At 46.0% G+C, this 21,644-nt stretch overlaps 1 protein-coding gene across 1 annotated transcript in view; it reads right to left on the bottom strand.

Annotated features, from left to right (window-relative positions):
• Positions 1 to 21,644, bottom strand: part of AP3D1 (adaptor related protein complex 3 subunit delta 1) — a 347,807-nt gene that overhangs the window by 38,210 nt on the left and 287,953 nt on the right. The window contains exons 24-29 of the mRNA XM_078671456.1: positions 20,607 to 20,660; positions 18,186 to 18,281; positions 14,611 to 14,775; positions 13,870 to 13,917; positions 12,559 to 12,748; positions 8,206 to 8,294 (exon numbers count right to left, since the gene is read on the bottom strand). Of these exons, the coding sequence (XP_078527582.1) occupies positions 8,206 to 8,294; positions 12,559 to 12,748; positions 13,870 to 13,917; positions 14,611 to 14,775; positions 18,186 to 18,281; positions 20,607 to 20,660 (642 nt within the window). The remainder of the gene's footprint in view (positions 1 to 8,205; positions 8,295 to 12,558; positions 12,749 to 13,869; positions 13,918 to 14,610; positions 14,776 to 18,185; positions 18,282 to 20,606; positions 20,661 to 21,644) is intronic.

Raw genomic sequence — 21,644 nt, 5'->3', positions numbered from 1 at the left:
TCTAATGGCCGGCCCTGTCGTGGCGACGTTCCTCCCACTGGCGTCTGGCGGCCATTGAGCGGCCTGCACACGCCGGTCCGACTGCCGGAGAAGGCCCGGAACTCCTGGGAGTGGAGCGGACCCGTGGACATCTCCGCCCTGCTGAGGGAGGATTGAGGGCCCGGAGGGCGCTCTGGTGAGTGACATTCTGAATCCTGACCCCCCCTCCGCGCTGCATTACCTGTTCTGGGGGACGGCATATCGGAGGGGACTGGTGTGTGGTGTGGCTCCACTTCTCCGGACTGAGGCTGATGGGGCCTGGATTTTGACCCATTTCATGCTTTAGGGGCCCGCCCGGCGTCACTACATTCCTGTGCCCGTTGACTGGGTGTCGCCTGGACCTTCGGTTCGGAGGGTGCCCAGTGCTGTTACTACCTGAGGGGCCCCCCCGAGTGGCTGGCGAGCGCTCTGGGCACTAGCCATGCGTAAAGACAAAATGTTGCGTGCCACACAGCCCAACACCATCACCCAATACACCACGCAGCGGCTGCCCTCCCAACGGATTACGAGCCAATCGGGCCAGGACGAGGGAGCGGGAGACCCTGGGGAGCCAACACGGGCGGAATTGTTGAAGGCCATCCAGGGCTCACATACTGCGCTAGAGAGGCAGATCGAAACGGTCTCCATTGACGTCAACCTGCTGCGTACTGACCTTCGTAAGGTTGCCGATAAGGTCACTGATGCTGAAGGGAATATTGCGGAGCTACAGGGTGAGGTGGCCACTCTCAAAAAGACAGTCACGCACCTCACGGCTGCGACGCGGGCTCTGGAGCGGAGGGCTGAGGATGCAGAAGGAAGGGCCCGCCGCAGCAACATTCGTGTTCTTGGGGTGCCGGAACGGCTGGAGGCGGGGAACGCTGAACGCTTTCTAGAAACATGGATCCGTGCAAAGCTGTGCCCGGTGGGCCTCTCAGATGTCTTTGTGATCGAGCGAGCGCACCGCGCTCTGATCCCGCCACCGCGCCCCGGAGAGCCCCCGCGAGCCTGATCTCACCATCGAGAATAGCCGGGTGTCCATCTACCCTGATTACACGCAACAAGTCCAGGAGCAGAGGAAATCCTATTTGGGAGTGAAAAGGAAGCTACACGAGATGAAGCTGCAATATATGCTATTGTATCCCGCAAAACTCAAGGTGCTCTCGCAGGGGAAGGCGCACTTTTTTGAATCTCCAGCGGCGGTTTAGGAATGGCTGGAAATCCGAGGCGACGACCTACCACCTGGAGAACGGGGGGGACCCCGAGAGACCTGGGGAACATGGCCTTCACGGAGACGCCGTAGCAGACGGAGGCGAGGATCTGGGTCGGCTGACGCAGTAGAACCTAGGATTACGGTGGGCAGGGACGGTGCTATGCTTCTGGAGCCTTTGCCAGGTGCGCCTGACTTGGGGGACCCGCATCAGGTGGATACCGAGGAGATCCTGGTCCCCGACACCTTGCAAGCCACGATACAGAACACGCTCCACACTGCTCCTGTGATCCCGGAAACTGGAGGGACTGAGTTGTTGCAGGTACCGGTTTCATCCTGAGGTGATATGGCTCCAGGCTGTTCTATGTCTTTGACCTGCTAGCCTGTGTGTGGGCCGCATTCCTGATTGAGGACTGCTGTTGGCAGCGTTTGACATTTGCGGCCTAACTGCCTTGAAAGGCCTCCTTTGTTTCTTTTTCCATATGAGAGGTCTGTGGAGAGTTGGGGGAGGGTGACTTACCTGCTGGAACGATACTTGCGTTGTGCTGTTCGCACGGGGAAAGTACGACTATTCTTTGTTGGGTTCGCGGGGGGCTGGTTGAGTGTGTGTGTGGTGGGGGTGAATGGGGCGTCTGTGTACGTCCTGGCACTGGCAGGGGGAGGGCGGGGTGGCATGTTTTGTTGTTGCGCTACTCCTGCTCGTGGGTGGGGTAGGGGGGGTTCTTCAAAGTTTGAGTGGTCTGGGACACTGTGGGGTTGGAAGGGGTACTGCGGGGAAACTGTTTTAGGCATCGTGTGTACCATTGTTCGTGCCCCTGGAAGGCTGCTTGCGGATGCTGGACTTGGTTGCCCGGATGGGCATGGCCAATGCTTATGGGATACAAATTTTTAACTTGGAACGTGCGTGGCTTGGGCACTTGCACAAAGCGTCACAGGGTACTGTCCTTTCTCCGCCGCCATGGAGTCTCTATGGCGTGCTTGCAGGAAACGCATCTGAATGAGGAAGGTGCCTTTAAGTTGGTGAAGAAGTGGAGGGGTCAGATGTTCCATTCCTCCTTCTCTACCTATGCTAGGGGGGTCCTTATCTGGGTGGCACCCGGGGTTCCCCTGGCGGTCCAGTTTGTTGAGGCAGATATTGAGGGCAGATATGTCCTGTTACGGGTGAAGCTGGATGGGAGGGACTTCCTGCTGTTGAATTCTTATGCGCCCAATGTAGATGACCCAAATTTCTTTTCCACCTTACAGGAGCTTATAGTGTCAGATTTAGATGCCCCCTCCTCTGGTTTGGAGAATTTAATTGTGTACTGGATCCACTTCTGGACAGGCATCCTCCCCGCGCGGGCACGAAACCACGGATGGCGGCACGTCTCCGGGAGGTGATGGATAACCTGGGTGCGGTCGATGTGTGGCGCCTCGGTAATCCGGGACTGAAACTGTACACTTGTTATACCCCCACGCACAATACTCATAGTAGGCTCGATAGAGTCCTTGCTGCCAATATCGATGCATCCCTGGTCTTGTCGGTCACTCATCAGGCTAGGTTTTTGTCCGATCATTCGCCCGTAACGTGCGTTGTGCAATGGGTAGACCGGTCCTCCCGTCCGCGGATCTGGAGGATGCCGGGGGATCTCCTACAGGATCCGGTAGGACGGGACCATGTGGAGACGACCCTACATACTTATTTGGATCTGAATTGGGGAAATAGCACCATGCCTTATGCAACCAAATGGGACGCTCTTAAGGCAGTTGTGCGGGGCGCATGTATGGGCCTGACTTATGGAGTCCGGAGACAGCTGCTCCGTGAGCTCGAGTGTGCTGAGGAGCGCCTCTGCCACTGTCAATTCTTGTCAGAACCGGATGGGTCGGACCTAGACTCTGAAAGGAGGGCGTTCACGATATCCTCGCCCGGCTGGATAAGTTTACTCTCGGCCGATATCGCCAGCGACTCCACCGTGAAGGAGACAAATCGGGCCGCCTATTGGCCTGGATCCTCCGGAGGGAATCGGCACCTGCACGGATCGTGGCGTTGAGGAACCCCGCTAGGGACCTGGTGCACTCAGAGATGGACCTACTTGCGGTGCTTCGCACGCACCTAAAGACGGTGTATACCGCGGACCCCTTAGTGACGGAGGCATCATATCAGCCATACCTTCGAGGTTTGACTCTCCAGACCCTCTCTGGGGAGGACGCAGAGGAACTGGACGCTGCGTTGACGCTTCAGGAGGTCAGAATGGCGTTGGCCGCCCTACCGACGGCTAAGACACCCGGTGGAGACGGTTTTCCCCCGGAGTTTTATCAGGCATTCGTGGATACCCTCGCTCCCCGTCTCCTCCAGATTTACCATGAGGCGCTGGAGTGTGGCAAGCTCCCAATCACCATGCAACAGGGTGAGGTTTGCATGATTCTGAAGCCGGAAGGGGATGGCTGTGATCCCGCGGCCTACCGGCCTATCACTCTAATTAACACTGATGCCAAAGTCCTCACTAAGATCTTGGCCACGAGACTGGCGCCGCATATGGCGCACTTAGTCCACCAGGATCAGTGCGGGTTTATCCCGGGCCGCAACACCGCCATGAACCTTCGGCGCTTAAATCACGTTCTCCATGAGGTGCGTGATAGGGAGGTTCCTCAGGTACTGGTATCGATAGACCTAGCTAAAGCCTTTGATACTGTCAGCTGGGGGTACCTTTTGCAGGTGCTTCAAATGGCTGGGGTGGGGCCCCTCTTCTGCGCCTGGATCTGACTCCTCTATAGTGCGCCTACGGCCAGGGTCAGACTCGGAGCGGCCCGATCGGAGGAGTGGCAACTGGGCTGGGGCAACCGCCAGGGGTGCCCCCTGTCGCCGCTTCTATTCGCGCTGGCGATTGAGCCCCTGGCGGTGTCGCTCCGAGCGGAGATGGCCCCCTGGGGGATTCGGGTGGGGGATGCAGTGCACTTGGTCTCGTTGTACGCCGATGACGCGCTGTTCTACCTGACCTCCCACCGGGAATCGCTCCCGCTCCTGTTGCAGCACTTGGATCGCTTTGGTGCGGCCTCTAGGCTGTGCCTTAATCCCGCGAAGTCCTTGATCTTCCCTCTTGCGGGATGTGGCGAGGACCCAAGAGTGGGTTTCCCGCCCCTGGGACTTAGATGGGAAACAGAAGCCTTCCGATACCTGGGAATTCAAGTGGCCGTATCTGATGAGCAGTTGCTGGCCCGGAACGCCGACCGAGTCCTCAGTTCCTTACAACAGTCCCTGTCCTTTTGGAATACGCTCCCACTTTCTCTCATGGGACGGTTGGCCGTCTCAAAGATGGTGATGTTGCCCAGAGTGTTGTATACCTTGCAGAATACCCTGTGCCCTCTCCCTCCTCGTATATTCCGCACACTTAATACGCTGCTCACCTCCTTACTTTGGGCGGGCAGGCGCAGCAGAGTTGCATTGCACACGGTGGTCAGACGCTGGGAGGAAGGAGGCCTAGAGGCCCCGAGGTTTGACCTATACTATTATGCGGCCCAGCTGCTACCGGCCGCGCGCTGGCTTGCGGGTACAGACAACTGGGAGTTGCGACTCCCGACGGGTAGAGCGGATGAGAGGGCCCTACAGGTGGCCCTGATGCGAGGTAGGGGAGCGGATCCTTCCCTGCCATATATTGTTCGACACACTGCCGGGCTTTGGCAGCGAGTAGTGGAGAGAGTGCTGAGGCGGCCCCATTTCATAGGGAGCTACCGGTGTGGATATTGGCACCGGTGACGTTGATGGAAGAACACATGTCGTTCCGGGAATGGCGCGATGGCGGCTGTGAAACTTTGGCGGATCTGTACCCCGACGACTCTTTCGTGACCCTGGACAGGGCTACGGAGGCCTTTGGTCTTACTGGGGGTCAGTATCTCCATTATAGAGCCCTACAGGACATGGCGAGGACGACCTGGCCGCAATATCCGGAGGCGCCCCAGGTGTCCCATACTTTGAATATCCTATTGTCATGTGGCAGAGGACGGCGACTGATAACGCTGCTATATACGGCGATGAGATGTGACTCGATCTCCCCCTCCTGGGCAGCATGGGAGGCGGATTTGGGGGTCGCCTTAGACCCCGGACAACGTCAGCGAATAGGGACACTTACCAGGAAGGTGTCGTGTAACGCACGTTTCAAATTGATCCATTTCAATTTTGTACATCGCACTTACATAACCTCAGTTGCTTTACACCGCATTGCCGCGGATAAATTGGATGCCTGTCCTAGATGTGGTGCAGTCAGAGCCGGATTTCTCCATTTGGCTTGGGAGTGCCCGCTTGTCGGAGACTTCTGGAAGACAGTGGTAGTCCACATCCGGAAGATCACGGGCCTACATATTGACCTAACCCCACTTCACTGCTTGTTGGCCCTAGTCCCCAAACCTAGGAAGAAGACCCTCTCCTATAAAATGTTGCAGCTGCTCTTGGTGCCGGCTAGGAGACGGGTGGCTATTACTTGGATGGGACAGAGGGCACCAGACATGTCATTGTGGCTCCGAGATGTTGGGGAATGGACATTGGCTGAGGAGACACACATGCAGCATACGCGTAAGGATGAGCGGCTGCAAGAGGACTTGCTCGCATGGAGAATGATGTGCGCTGTGGGGTCAGGTGGCAGCGATTCCGAGGCAACTAGTGCTGAATTGTTCTCCTCTGCGGAATCGGGACCGGAGGATGGGGAGGCGGGGGGTGGGGAGGGAGAGATGGTGTTGGCGTAACGCCCTAATGACCACGCACAAGGTTCCTTAACGACAGTTGTATATGATTGCTTTGCATCCCAAGGATTTGAATCTTGTATCTACTGTTATATCTGCACCTGCTGGAGCTGTACTGGGACTATGAAATGTGTACACTTGTATCTTCTTTCTATCGATGCCAATTTTGGGGGGGATTATGTTGTTTACTTTCCTGAAAAAATGAAGTATATAAAAAAAAAACAATTCTGCCAATTTGAGAGTCTAGAATCAGTACTGTCTCTAAGAGGAGCAGCACTGCACAGCTTCACACCCTAGGTCACAAGGAATATTTTTTGGTGCGGGATGTCCCAAGCACTTCGTGCCCAGCAAATTAAACACTCACTGCTAACATCTGGCGTGACTTCTAGCTCATGAGCTTAATTGCAGTACAATCACCACAGCCATTCATCCTTCAAAGTCCAACAACCTGAGTACCATTAAACTGGTTAACAGTAACATATTTAAAGCACAGAAAAGCAACAAAACCTGCCGTATTACGTAATATATAAACGGTATTATTTACAGCACAATTACGTATTGAAACTCGGGGAATATCCCTAATATAAAGATCACATCAGCATGGTAAGCCTATTTAAATATGGTTTCTCTAGGGCCACACAAGATTACCACCCCCATGGTGCCCTGGCCAACTATTGCTAGGGTCAGGTGTAATGGTTGATTAATATTAAAGTTTCAATGTAGACCCACCGCACACTTTGGTGTGTGCGCACATTGATGCATGTTAATAGCCTGTCACCAATTTACACAGCAGAATTTCAGGCCCATCAGGATTTACATTAAGGCTTTTCATTCGCTGGGCTTTACGAATACTGCAGACCCTGTGGGGCATTTTTCGCAAGAAACATGGCATCCAATCCGTTGACCAAACAGCTCAAGTGAGCAAGCCCACATTCTTAAATTTTTCAAAGCACCTTTATTCACGTTAGCATTTTTCTATCATTTTACCATTTAGACCCTTCCAAGTAGATTATATGAAATGTGCTGTGACTGAGAAGCTACTTGAAAGGGGCAGGGTGCCAAAACACAATTACACAAATCTCACGATTCCAGATTGTTGGGAGCAGGGCTGAAGATTTCCCTGGCTAATACAGCAGTGCCACTGCTCAGATCCTGAAGAACTTACTGGCTCGGAAAGAAGGCAGATTAAATCAATCTTACATACTAGAGTCTAAAATAGCAGGGGTGATTACCTCTCAAATTTAAAGTATTCACTATATTTTTGGGAAATGCAATAAATTTGCCTCCAAACAACTGCTTTTCATTTTATGAGAATACACACATTTTGCTTTTCCACAGAAGCTGTTACTTTTGGAATAATAAAAAACGCAATTCCCAAATACGAAAGCTTTTCAGTACTATGAAAAACACAATCAGTCAGTAACAAACATGGATGCCCACAACATGCCAAGAATTACTGGTTCAGAGAAAGTGCCTTGTCAGAGGGATGAAGAGCTGTATAGATTTGATTATAACTAATAATGCCAATGCAACTACTCACTAAATATTAGGAAATGCAATTAATTTGCCTACGAACAACTGCTTTTTTATTTTACGACTATATACAAGTTGACTTGTGGGATAATTAGGCCCAGCAAGTGTCCCTTGCCTCTTTTAATATTGTCATGGATTTAGTCATTAACCAATCAACACTGGATTTTGGTTATTCATATACAATCACCCTACCAAATCTAGTTTTGTCATTCTCCTTCAATTTTTTAACTATTGGCCGTCCGTTGAGTCATAGCGACCTACGAACGAAGGGTTTAAAAGGTCTCCAAACTGTTCTCCAGAAGGAGCCAGCTGGTTATTGTACCCTCCACCAAGGTGCAGTACGACCCGATGATGGAGCATGCTACCTGGGTGGCCAAAGATCTGTACATCCTGAAAAAGAATTACCTTTGAACATAAAAATAGTCAACTTTAAAGGCCTCAGATAAACTGTCTTTACCGGAGGATCACTCCTTTTTTAGTAATATATATTAATTCAGACCGTTCAACACTACCCACAAGCAAACATGATTGTAATACATTTCAAATTTAACAGTTGCCTCTAGGATATTCAGCAAATCCCTCAGCACTACCAGTTTTGAAACATGTGCAGTTGGTATTGACTATTGAGAAATGAAAACAATCATGTCAAGTGTACCCATATGAACGTTGCTGTATTTGAGCAACTGAGAGCGAGTATTCCACAACTTAAAAAATTAGAACTTGACAGAACTCACTTTAACGATGAATGAAAGTGTTCCTTTCAGTTTCTGAGGCATGACGATGCTTTGGACTGTGAATACAAACTGAGCTTCGTTTGAGATACCTGCAACAGACAAAGGGATAAGTCAACAGCCCAAAGCATTAATTTCTGCTTTAAAAAAACATCATAAGCAGTTTATTGGCTGTAGTCCATTATATTTCATGACTAGACGTGCAAATTAAAGAAATATCTCTATATCAGATGCTGAGAAAAAACTGCAATTGTGTATAGCGCTTGTGGGTGTTTCAGAGTAGGTTATTTGTCAGCTGTCCTACAATACTATGAGCTACAGTACCTAAATGTGCACAAAGCGAGAGAGGGGCAAACCACATCATTCAAAGGAAAAAGAACATGTTGAAAACCCATAGTCAGTTGACATGATTTGTTTGGCCGAAAAATACATCTGCATGGAGATGGACTTGTACCCCTGCCCTGAGTGCCAAACTGTACTGTTGTCTGGACCCCTAATGCTGATGTTTGTTTTCATACACTGATCATGCGTGTGTGCCATGACACAGGCCGGTCTTGTGGTTTGTCGTCTTTTTGGACTAGGAGGGTAGCCCGAAGCGCTACCCTCATATTGGTGGAAGGGTACTGCCTTCACAAGCAGCATGGGCGCCGTGGGGGCAGCCTACAGAGTAGTGATCAGTAGGAGTGAATAGTCCTTTTCAACCTGTGTCACTCGAGTGAGGCCTACAGGCTCACTCACTTTTTTAAGTTCTACAGATGTGTGTTTAACTCACCCATTGGCCTGCATTAGTTAGATGTGAAGTTCTGTGCAGTGCAGGAGTGGTGATTGTGCACTGGCTGTATGTGTGCCTGGGAAGAGTACAACATAAGGATCGGTCAGTACTATGTGGTACGTGCATTAGGAGTGCGTGTACTGGATGTATGCGTGACTGCGAGGTGCGCAGTACACGAAAGATGTAGTGCTATGCCGTGCAGTGTATGGCGAGTGCATGCACAGGGTGTATATGTACCTGTGTGGAGTACAGTATATGAAGGTTATAGTGTTGTGCTGAGCACACATGATGAATGTGGACGCTGGCTGGAGGTGTGCCTACAAGTGGCACAATACAGAAAGGCTACAGTACTGCTTAGTGCACACAGAGTGAATGTGTCTGCTGAGTGTATGTATGTCAGTGGTGGTATCAGTGCTTCACAGTGTGTGCGCTGTGTACATACAAGGAGTACAAGTGTGCCTGTAATGGTACATTACATGGAGGACAATGGGTTCTATTTAGGGAGGGTCAGACCTGGCTGCTGAAAACATGAGCAGATAGAGGAATCCCCCCCAGTCAGATTAGTGTACTGCTGCATTCATGTAAGCCGGGTGGGACACAGAGGAGGGAGAGCAAGGCACCCCCTGTATACTTCAAAGGGTGCTCTTTTATTCAATGAGAGATCACAAGGAAGGGGCTTGGGCACAACTCAGTGAATTAGATAGTGTTGATAAGGGAATCATAAAGAGTGGGACTGGAAGTCAGAGATTAACCTTGTGATCCACATTTCACTATGGCTGACAATCAAGTGGGAGCTCTAATCACTCCCATGGCCTGTGTAATGAAACTATCAGCTTCGGTGTCTCTCATGCTGTGTTGGTTGGATTTTCAAGAAGTTGAAGAGAAGTTTGGTCTTCAAAAGAAGCAGGACCCCAACATAAAACTTTAAAGACCCAGACCATAAATCACATTTGGTGTCTGAAAATGTACTATAAGGGGAGACTGAATCCTCAAAAATTGTCATCTGCCAAGAAGCCAGACAGGCTGTGTGAGGAGGGGGAAGCTTTGCAAGACTTCTGTCTGTGACCAGGACTAGGGGCTAAGTCTCCCTGCTGGGCGAGGGAACATTACACAGGAAAACCAAGACCACATGCTCTGGTGCCTGGAGCACCAACACCTGCATGCTTGCCAAGACCAGTGTGCCCTGTCAGGAAGAGGAGAACTTTGTCAGGAGAAAAGTCCAGTGGGGAGCCGAGGGGACTCCTGGTGCGAGGAGACGGCTGCTGCACCTGTCGGGTCATTGCCAGAGTGCAGAACTGAATTGGTGAACCCCGTATGCCAGGAGAGCCCCCTGTTGAAAATAGCTGTGTAAAAAGATTAAGGGCGGCAGCCTGTGCAGTACCGTTGCGGCAACCCCGCGAGTCAGAAGAGGCCGCCGTGGAAGATACTGCACTGGGATCAGGGCCGAAGCCTATGCGATCTTAGCAGCGGCCCAGGAGGGGCTATGTATATACCACAACAGCTACGGTACAGGCAGATCTCCCATTATCTCACTCTGTGTTCACAGAGAGACACTGGAATTCAAAAGAGGGGTTTCCTACTTCAAGCAGCTCACAGATCTACATACAGAGGGTGTGATCATAGATGGGCTTCTGTATGTGGACTGACCCTATAACACCAAAACCTTGAGCAGAAGTAAGCTATCTGTCCGCATATCTTGAAGGAGATCTGCACAGAGGGAGAATCTGGGTTAAGTCAGTCTTGCTTTATGGCAGAGCTCAGAAACTGGGCGCAAGGGTAAGACATTGAGAAGGTCTCTCAGGTGCAGTCACTGGGACTGCTCCAAAGAAAAGGAAGTCAGGTTAAAGTTAAACATAGGTAGAAAACACCTTTTTCTGAATCCAGTATGTCCTTGTAGAGGACTCGATTCATACTGCCACACAGTCTCAATGCAGTATATGCTTCCCTGCTACATAGTGCACAGCGGTGGACATTTCACCGGGTGCACTCCACAGAAGGTTACAGGTGGTGAACTATCAGAGTGACACAAAAAGGATAAGAACAGGGTAAAGGGTCAACCTGCGGGAAGGGGGAATGCAAGGGATCTCCGAGCCAGACGTCCACCGCGTGGCACATAAATCAGTGTCTTTCCAATGGTGTAAAATTCCAAGTTCTTCTCGAACAAGGAAGGACGTGCTCCTCGAGAGTACTCAAAAAGCTGCTGTGTAACCAGAGTTGGTGTGGGTCTGACAGCCAGATTTCCCAGAGATGAAGGAACATTACATGAAGTCTTTTGGCTGGAAGAGCTGAGAGTTTACAAGGAGAGTCTAGAAACGTGTTTCCCTGTTGAGAAAGGGAAGGCTTTTTCATAGAGATAAGCACTGAGTTGGCAGTCACGGTCTCTGTTGATTGTTACACTTCAGCTCCAGCCCGCACACTATCTACCCGAGAGGCCTGTAGCGGCTCACCCTCACTATACAGAGAGGCAAGTGCGGAAAGGGTTTTACCTGGCTGATTGCTGAGCCACAGTGGGTTGGAGCACTGAACACTAGTGGCAATTAACTTCAACCACCTGAGTTAGATCTCAGCAGTCCCTTTCTAAAATGTGTCTTCCCCAAACAAGGTTTGATAACTGCGTATCCACAGATGTGCTTTCTGCCTGTACACACCCCTAGAGCAGAGTCTGGAGTGAAAGGTGATAGTGGATAACATGCCTACACACAGGAATGCTGAATCCTCGATAAAAGCACCTTTTCATTTGCTCTCTTTTTGCTTCTGGCATTTCAGGGCAGGGGAACTGAGAAGTAGAGCAAACCCTGGGACACAACTATCTTGTTGGCCCAAATTAAACTTCAAACTGAGCTCAGTGCTAGGAGGGAATTAGAAGGCTACTCTAGATATGTTTGTTCTTGATTTTTCTACAGGAGCTGCGGTAGTCTAGCTATCTGGCAGACACTGAATCAACCTCGGATATAACTTGTAGCAAAATCATATGGAAAGGGTTTAAACTCCTCAGTGTCCTATGTTGGTCAATATAATGAAAGGGGTGACAGCTACCAATAATTATAATTGTGTTGAATCTACAAAATAACTAATCTTTCATTTAGTGAATAACATTTGAGTTGTTCACAGAATAAACCTGGAATATGGCTCTTACTGAACAAGTCAAACCCTGATTATATATTACAAACTTGGTGTAAATCTGGCTTTCAAGAGGTATTCTTGCAAAACTCCTCAGGGGCATGCTGGTCAGCTCACTTCAATTCGAGCTACATTCAATGCAGACGGTCATAGCTGACCAGGTTGTTTTTCAATAAAACCAGAACATCTCTTAAAGTCGGTTTTGTCAGTGAATTTTGCTGGTAGTGCGATATTTTATTTAGGTCGATAATGCCCTATGAAGAGAAGAGGTCTGGATCCTTAGTGTGGTTCACTGCTATGACCTGCTATGATCATGCTTAAAATATATGCCTACAGCAAAGCTGTAATTTGAGGTATACATTACTGAGCACCATCATATCAAACTTTAATTACGCAGTATAAAAAACACACCCCTTCCGGTAACACACTATCGGGACCAAATGCCTTCCGAGAGAAGTGCTTACCAGGAGGCAGCTGGAAAGGGACTGGGATGCCATCATGCACAGAGGCCCCTTCTGGCCGCATCATTTTAGTGTTGAGGGAGTCCAGCACATTCAGTTCCATGCTCTTCAGGAAGCTGCTGCTCTGGTTTTCGAAGATGACGGACACAGTCACCTGACTCTCCTTCTGTAGATCTCCTTGGATGTCGTAAGTCTGAAGTAAAACATGCAAGCACAGAGTTCCATGCATTGTCCAAGAACACAGTGTATAATACAACTTTGAAGTGACTGATTCATATAAGTGTACAATAAAAAGAAACATACAAATTAGTTAAAGCAATTATTGAAAACCCCAATTTATTAATGAATAAGAACAAAGTTTCACATTTGTTAAGTCCTTATCAAACAAAACCGGTCTTAGGTTATAGGTAGGGCCACTAGAATCGTGTGACAGGCAAGGACCTCATTATTCGGCTGGCCACAAAACATTTCAGCATGAAAAATGGTTTAATGCGGGAAATTATGCAGTTTCGTTGCAGCATTATTTTGTTATTCTGTCATTTTCAAACATGTGAACGCTCACTGGGCAAAGGTTTCACCTCGCTAGTGTCAGTTTAAAACACAAATACAGCAATCAGCAAATGATAGGTGACCAGTTTACTTTTCAAATTGCCTGCCAGACGCGACAGCATTTTTAGGAACTTTAGCTCTGTTTGAGCCAGAAACAAAATCTGTAAGGAATGAAGTAAATGATGAACTATGTGCCAAGTGTAGCAAATCCTTAATTATGCCGAAAACTGAGCAGCTGCAGAACCATGACATTACAGTGGCCCTAGCTACTGACTACTTATCCTGCAGAGCAGAATTAAAAATTTACTTAATTAAAAGCAGCTTTATGGAAATACAGAGGTTCAAATATGAGATGCAGGAGCCATAGAGCAGTCTTCTCATTCCTATATGTGACTAAGTATCATGGTGCTTTGAGGGATTCAGGGAAAGCTTAAGAAACAGTCTATACAAGAAGGAGAACTACAAATATTGACAACAGTAGAAGGGGAACTATACACACGGATTTTGGGAGTAGAAAGCATAAGTTATTTGGAGGCACTGCGCCCAATAATCCATCCAGGAAGAAAAGCTGCATAAGCAATAAGCTACACATTTATTCAAACAAACATTCTAATTGTAAATAATGGCTATGTTAACTTTCAAGTCTTTTTAATTCATGCACAGAAGAAGCAACTTGTTGGGCTTTTAATAAAAAACTAAAGAAAATAAAAAAAATCACTTAATGGTTTATGAAATGCGCCTGAAGAAAGCTGCTGAGTGACTTACCACTCTGATGTACTTGTTTTCAGCAAGAAGGTTATAACTAGACATGGGCTGCAGAGATGAAAGAGAGAGATTAAGAGTAAAGCAAAAACACATCAATTCAAATGAAACTGAATATGGACACTGATACTATCTGGCAAATATAAAGGAATGATAGAAGTTTAAAACGCATCAATAAATAGCACCTTCAAGAACATTTAAGAAATCATTAGAATGTATTTCAGTACTCAATGTCTGGCTGGCTACCTCGTTTCCAATTTAGGCAAATTTAAATTGGGGCTTACACAATACTATAACTTACTGGAAGTTAACATGAGCAAAATTCACCATATAGGCTCTTGCAAGATATACAATAGCCCTAATCAGGATGATGCGGCTAATGTAACTAGAGGTGCCGGCTAGCTTCAGGCTTAATAGCTTTGAGGAAAATCTGGTACAAAAGTCCATTATCCTGCACTCTTATCTTTCAAAAATGAAACACAAACTTCCACATTTCCAACCTTAAAAAGTGGCCAAAATGACAGACTGATTTTGACCACTATGCCACAAGAGCAAAAATCATAAAACCATCCCTTCACTTAGCTCAACCCGCTCCACATTTGAATTTGGAATAGGGCCTAATGTTAACATTTTTAAAAGCATTCCCCTTGTGCAGCCACACAATACATTTCAATTACTTTAAGATCTTTTTGAAAGAACAGATTCCGTCCAAGCCTTCTGAAGGAATATGTACAAGCCTCTTACCGGTAGTGGCTCTTCATCCAGGGTGCCATTTGGCACAGCTTCAGTCGTTTCTTCTTCACTGTGATGGTGATGCCGGTGATGGTGGTGCTTCTTCCGAGACTTCTTCTCGTCTTTCGATTTCTCGTCCTTTTCTTTTTTGTGCTTCTTCTTATGCTTGGAAGGTTTCTGTAAAAAACAGGCAAGAGCTCAATTACACACCCAGTGGAACAAATAAAGTGTTGGGCTATTATTAACTTTAAAAAAAGTAAAAACGCTTCTTCCCTTTGTAACTTTTCTCCAAATAAGTGTGGGATTCCCGATCACATTTAAACTGTTATTGAAGAAATATATTTATTTCCACAAATGGGCTGTGTTTGCAATATTAATCCTTTTTTAAAAAGGGGGAAATGTGGTTGGGTGGTTAGTGAAAAAACCTTAATCCCTATTTTTATGTCCTCTACTAGAGAGAAGGTAGCTTTGTTAATTAGTTTAATGAAGATATAAGGACTGGAGAACTAAAATTACCAGAAATAAATTGTTCCCTCCTCCCCTTGGATCCTCATAATACCCCATTCTTAGTGGCAGAAAAGCCAGGAGGAACAGAAATCTTAGGATAAAAAGATAGAAATGTGTCCGTTATACAGGTTTGGGTGACAGGCCTGACCCACATCAGGGAATAATCTGGAGATAGAAGCCATAGGAACCATTTACTTGCCTTTGGTAACAATCTTTTTGGTTGATACTTTATCTAACTGAAGATTCCTCCCCTTAAAAATATCCCTAGGAACCAGAATACTTTAAGTACAATTATCCCGCATGGCGATAGGTGGAACAGCGCAACTCCGCATTTTCTACATTCTGCCACGGAAGGGACGATGGCGCAGAATATGGAACATTGACATTAATTTCTTTCTTGACTCAGTCTGCGCCATCGGACACACAGTCCAATATAAACAGATGTAGCAGAGCGCAGATTCCTAAATAGGGACCTTTGTAAATAGAAAAAGAGAGACCATTCTACAGAAGTGGGCGGTGGGAGGGCAGTGAGGAATCTGTAGTTGGAGTATGCATCAGAAAGATAGTTACTGAAAGGAACTTGTTTTTCCGAAGAATACTTCTAGCCACAGATTGTTCACCTTTTGGAGTTACCTAAGCAGCCCAAGGTGGTAGGTCTATGGAATGGCTCAAACAAAAAATACCCCCAGGAACGAATGGGCGAAACGCCCTCCCTGTTGGAGCTGGCTATTAAGAGAACATGTGTAACTGATGCCCACGTCATGGTCTGACAGATGTCTAGGACATGCACTCTGTGTGCCAGCACAGTGGTAGCAGCCTTGGCCTTGGTGCAAAGGGCTTTCTTTCCCTCTGGAGGTTGCTTCTTTGTCAAATTCTGCTACGCATTGACTAAATCCTTTTCTGCATTGCCTTAATTTATCCCAGAGAACTCCACAAACAATTGATTGGCCATACCATGGTCCAGGTGAGATCGATGTAAAAGCTTAATACCTTTTGTGGTCCAGCCCATGGAGTCTCAACTACTCTTTCAAGGGCTAAGGCAGAGCAAAGAACGTTGGGAAGAGTGATGGATTTCTCAATGTGAAAGCAGTCACAACTTATGGCAAAAAGGCCGCCTCAGTCATGAGCACCACTTTAATTAGCATATGAGATGTCCTCCTAAGTGGCAGAGGACGCCACATGGCTGACAAATGCTTCGGACCTGGAGACACTCCCATGGCATCACTGTTAAGAGACAAATGTAAGAATTATGTTAGGTGGAACCTGACTTTATAGATGAGTGGTAAAAGCTCAAGTGTTAGCCTTTTGAATAAGTCGAAAATAAGGTATCCTCACAAAGTATTAGGACAGAGGCCAAGAAAATCTGCGAAAGATTGTCAGTCAGCATAGCGAACAAGTAGCTGGATGACCATCCAACCCAACCCACCACACACATGCATACACATACCATCTTTAGCCCCTCAGCAAAGGAATTCCAATAAACCACTTTCACCAAGCTGACAACGTTTATGCTGTAGCTAAACCAAAACCATGAGTTGACATGCTAGGTTTCCCAGCTGGTAGAAAGTTTGCTGCATGTGTGGCTGTACCTGTGTACTAATTCTCAATAATGCTTCCCTCAGCTCTCACTCAGTGATTTTGCTGCTTAGGGTTGCATTGGGGATCTCTAAGCGCTTACAATATTGGCAGTCTTAGCTGTGTTTCTTCTGCCCCTATTTTGATGTTAAGTACCTTAGGCAAATATTAGATGGGAAGAAACACTTCTCCAATTCAACCGACGGGAGAGATAATGGTTTGGAGAACAGGCACAGTTACCACAAACATAGATGCAAAAGGGTTCCTCCTGAAACCTCTTGAGCTTCATCAACAAGATTTAAAAACATATTACAAAGAAGCAATAGGAGGTATACTTTCTTTATTATTTTATTTTCTGATGTGGGCCCACCATTTGAGTTAGCCAACGTCCAGGACTAGGATCAAACGAGATCTCAAAAAGCAAGGAAGGGAGAAAAGACAACAAAAAACTTGCCCTACCATTTATTCCTGGCTGCCGCTTCAGCAGCAATAGATTGTGTTCCTCCAAAGCAGCCTGCTAAGTGGTACAAATTCATTACAATTTGATACTCATCAACAACAGCAAAGGATTGTGAATCAATAGCACACCGTGCTATTCAAAAGAAATGAACAAGGAAAGCAACTTTTTGAAAATCAGCGTTTCTGAGAGAATGCTGAGAGGTCAAAAAATAAATACCTTGAGTAGCAGGGTTATACTTTCAATATTTATGATCATCCAGAGAGATTTACCTGAGGGAAGTGAAGAAACCATACTACAAACGTGAATGCAGATAACAGGAGCAGGTGTATAATAAGTCAAGAGAAGAGCAATTGGCGTGAGCAGATCCCTGTATTAAGCTGAACACAATAACAAGAACCAAAAATTGTAGACAGATGAACAGTGGAGCCAGCACATGAGATGGTGAAAAAAAGACTTGCTCACTCAGGAACTGTAAAGAGAAGACAGCTGAATGGGGGTTTGACTGGACACTAGCAGGCAAGCTAGTAAGTACAGAAAAGCAAATAAGAGTGGACAAGTTGTGAACGTCTGGAGTGAATTCTTTTTTTTTTTTTTTTAAAAGCTGTAGCATGAAAAGCAAGCACAGGATGGATTTTATAGATATTATCAATCTGGTACAGACCATTTAGAGTAACACAACAAATGTGTGGTCAAAAAGGCAAAGATAACTCTTAAAACTTGATATTTCCCAATTAGCTTCAATGATCATCATGTAACATCTCCACCTACTGCTGCCAATACTCTGACCAACTCCCATTCTGACCACACCACGGTATAGATACAATCTTGCTCAGACTCTTGTCCATTGCGGTGAACGCTCAACAAACCACAGCTGCACTTCCCGGGGAGACACTTACTCTCTTTGTCTCACTGAGTCTCTTGAGAATAAAGGCCCATTAGTAAGGGGCAGTGGTAGAGTAAATTCCCAACTACGATTATGATCAGAAAAAAAGTGCAAGCCCACTTCATCAATGAAAATCTCAGCTGCTGGCACTGGCTCACTGACCTTTTCCCCATCTTCTGCGTCATCATATTCATCCCGGTCAGGTTCCTTCTTGGGTTCGGGAGGCTCTTCCAGGATTGTGTTTATATTGTTCTGACTCTGGTGATACAACAAAAAGGACTCAGTGTATTTAAATGTCTATTAAACAAGAAAAGAGAGGCCAGTAAGAGTACAAACCCCAGACACCCCAGAACCCACATCAACATTAGGACTAAATACGCTAAAACTCGGGCTCTCCCAGCACATTTTATCTACTAACACTTGATTAAAAAAACTGTGGGCCACCTGCATGAGTGTGAGGTTACATCCTGTGAAAGACTAATGTAGGAGAGTGTGGAAGAAAGAATAGTGGAGAAATGTAGCTATTTCTTGTACGGAAAGACAGTTGCACTTCTGATGTGCAGAGGTCAGAAATAACACAACGAGAACATAAAACAGGTATAACTAAGACAATGCTATGTGTATTGGGCAAAAAGCCTAGCTTGCTATATACAGCATATACTACTCCAAGAAGGTGTAGACGGTCACTGAAAAGCTTTAATGACCAATTACAAGTTGAAAGAGTTGTTAAAACGGCCTTTCCTAATAGTGTGGCATTATCAGGGTCTCTGCTGTTTTATATCACTGCATTAAAAGTGATTTTGCCAGAGACTGACCTACTGCCTCTTTCCTCTATATGGTTATGGAACAACTCAGTAACTTGCAATATCCTTATAATGTATGGCAGCGGGTGCTTTATCCCCTATATCTTTTGCACTATCGTCAGATACTGGAAAACGAGAGAAGAAGTATCGAAGCAGAAGAGGTTATAGAATTGTCATTAATTGGCCTCCTGCTCAAAAGCTGCCTTTTAGTGCACATTTACTGCTTCTAGGAAACCACAAGTCACATAACTAAGTTTTCTGTTACTCACTAGTCACCAAAAGCGGTTGGCCTGAGGATGTTTAACACACACTTGTCTGAGATACAAAGAACATTTCTCAAAGCCTAAGGACTTTGGTGAATGGAGATATGCTGAAGCATATTAAATAGCAGTCGGAAATAGAAAAAAACTATTAAATACTAAACAGCTCTGGGTTTCCGGTTAGGGAGGAATGGAAAAAAGAAGCATAATAACTGGTGTTTCTATGGAACCGCGACATAATTTCTGGTAAAGCCGTCACTATCCAGGCGTGAGGCCTAAAGTGTCACCTAGCACCAGGAACTTTGTGTGTGTTCAGTCTGGGGCCTTGGGTTTAAATTTCTTACAAGGAATCCACAAAAGGGCGGATCCATTAGACATAACTTTCACCAGGAATATGGTGAGGATATAAAAACACGCATCATGTAGATCATCTACCAAGATCTTAGGAGTTATCAACGCCACAGAAAATTATTATGTGCAGCCTCCTTTTAGGTTGCTTAGTAATTTCTGAGTTTAGGAGCATGGAACCAGAAAGTTTCCACTCACTTGTGATGAACTGCCAGGGAGGTTTGCTTCAAATGGTCAAGGCTGACATAAAGCTGTTGCTCCAGCATTACAGTTGAAACTAAGGAACAGCATTGTATAGACTTCTACCAACCAGACAATGCATTTCAAAAGGAAATCCTTGCTCATTTGAAATTCAAAATGCAAAGAGATGGTAAGACATATGATAACATTTCTGAATCTCCGCCAATATCTATCAATGGTGGGGAGGGATAGGTGGTTTTCAGCTATTTGAAAACTTTGGGGAGATGCAAAGGAGGAGATACACGAGAACATCATTTATAAAGTATGATAAATGCATTCAGATGATCCCAAATGCAGGTTTTGAGAGGTGTAACTCTCCTATTTCAAGCACATTTTCTGTCAGTATAAAGAAAATAAGTTGGAGAAATCTCATTACTAAATGGGAAAGGTCAACAGGCATGCACCTGTAGGGTAATATCTATGCAGGTGTACTCAAGTTAGATATACAAGGTAGACCTGGACACAACAAATATTCTTTAGTCCAGCAAACCATTACAAGGACAGAGTTGAAAACTGCACTGCTATTGGAACTCTGGTCTACTATTCTTTACACTGATCCACTAAGACAACAATGTTTAACATCTGACTTCCAATAAATTAATTTTCAACAACATTACTATCACAAGGTCACAATGTTAAATAATATCAACCTACCAGGCTGACTTGCCACCATGTTATTAGAATCAGATTGCATGTTATTAAATCAAGGGGTTCATAAATCATGCTCAACACTAAACTAATAGGATGCTATTTTGTCAGATGATGTGTTCTGATAACGATCAAACTGCTGCTGCTAATATCCATGAAAGGCAGTTGGAGGACCTGTCCACCCAACCCTCCCTCCCCATGAATTCCACCCTCCCTTAACTCCTCCTCCGTGAGTGATGGTTGTTTAGCAACGCAGAAAGTTGACTAATAATTTTCTTACTGACCTGCGACTGATTCGGGAGTGGAGCACTGGTGAGCCAGAAATCGAGGTCAGACGTCTGAAATTAAACAAGGAATGAATATCAAGTCCATAACCTAACAACTGGTTGCAAGCACTAGAGACCAGTCACTTAATGGTACTTTATGACCGTCTATATATTAAGTATACATAGGTCAACCTTATAAAACATGACTGCATTATTAATGCAATTAGAATTCAACAGGTCTTATTTTCAATTAGTTGATAACTAGTTTAGGAGTAGGTGATAAGGGGTCCAGCTAACTGGTGGAAATGACAATGCAGGTCCTTCTAGGCAGTTAACAAAACTACAAAAAAGTCCTGCACAACATTTTCCGTTAGGAAAGCACAAGCTTAAAGAAATATTTAACAGTGGAAAATATATAATATTAATTGCACTAGTCGGACGAGCAGAAAAAATGGGAATTGACAGTCACTTTAACAAAATATGCACTAATAAGTGAAAGCGGTAACTTAAAATAGAAATTCGCAGTTTGGGGATGGGCGAATTACCAGATGATGAAAAAAACAATTTTAAGCAGGTTACCAGCCTTCAAATAAGATTCACCATGGTGGGTATCCTTGACATAAGGACAAGCTGTCAAATATTTCTTCTGACCGATTCTTTTACCTGCAGATTACTCACCTGAAGAACTACCCCAGGTGTCAGACTGGATACAGAGAACCTCAAAGTCCTCATGTTGCAGATATGGGGTGCTGGCTTCATAACCACACGGATGTGGCATTAGGTGACATCACTATATAGTGCCCACCCCAGCACATCAGCAGTTCCTTTTTTTTCCATTCCTTTGATTCGGATCTGCAGCTATGCTCTGAGAGTTTCCTCACAAAAAACAAATGACCTGTGCAGTACTATTTCTCATAAGAAATCAGGGTTTAAACTCTGTAGCAAATGGTGAGGACTGATGTCCATTTCAGACCTCCATTCGATCTGCCTCTGGTGCCTCAGTTTGGACCACAATCCTGTTGCAGTATGTACCCAAAATCAGTAAAAGAGTAATAA

Source organism: Lissotriton helveticus, chromosome 12 (assembly GCF_964261635.1).
Source record: "Lissotriton helveticus chromosome 12, aLisHel1.1, whole genome shotgun sequence".
In the NCBI taxonomy this organism is placed as follows: Eukaryota; Metazoa; Chordata; class Amphibia; order Caudata; family Salamandridae; genus Lissotriton; species Lissotriton helveticus.
This window is presented reverse-complemented; position numbering and strand designations above follow the sequence as displayed.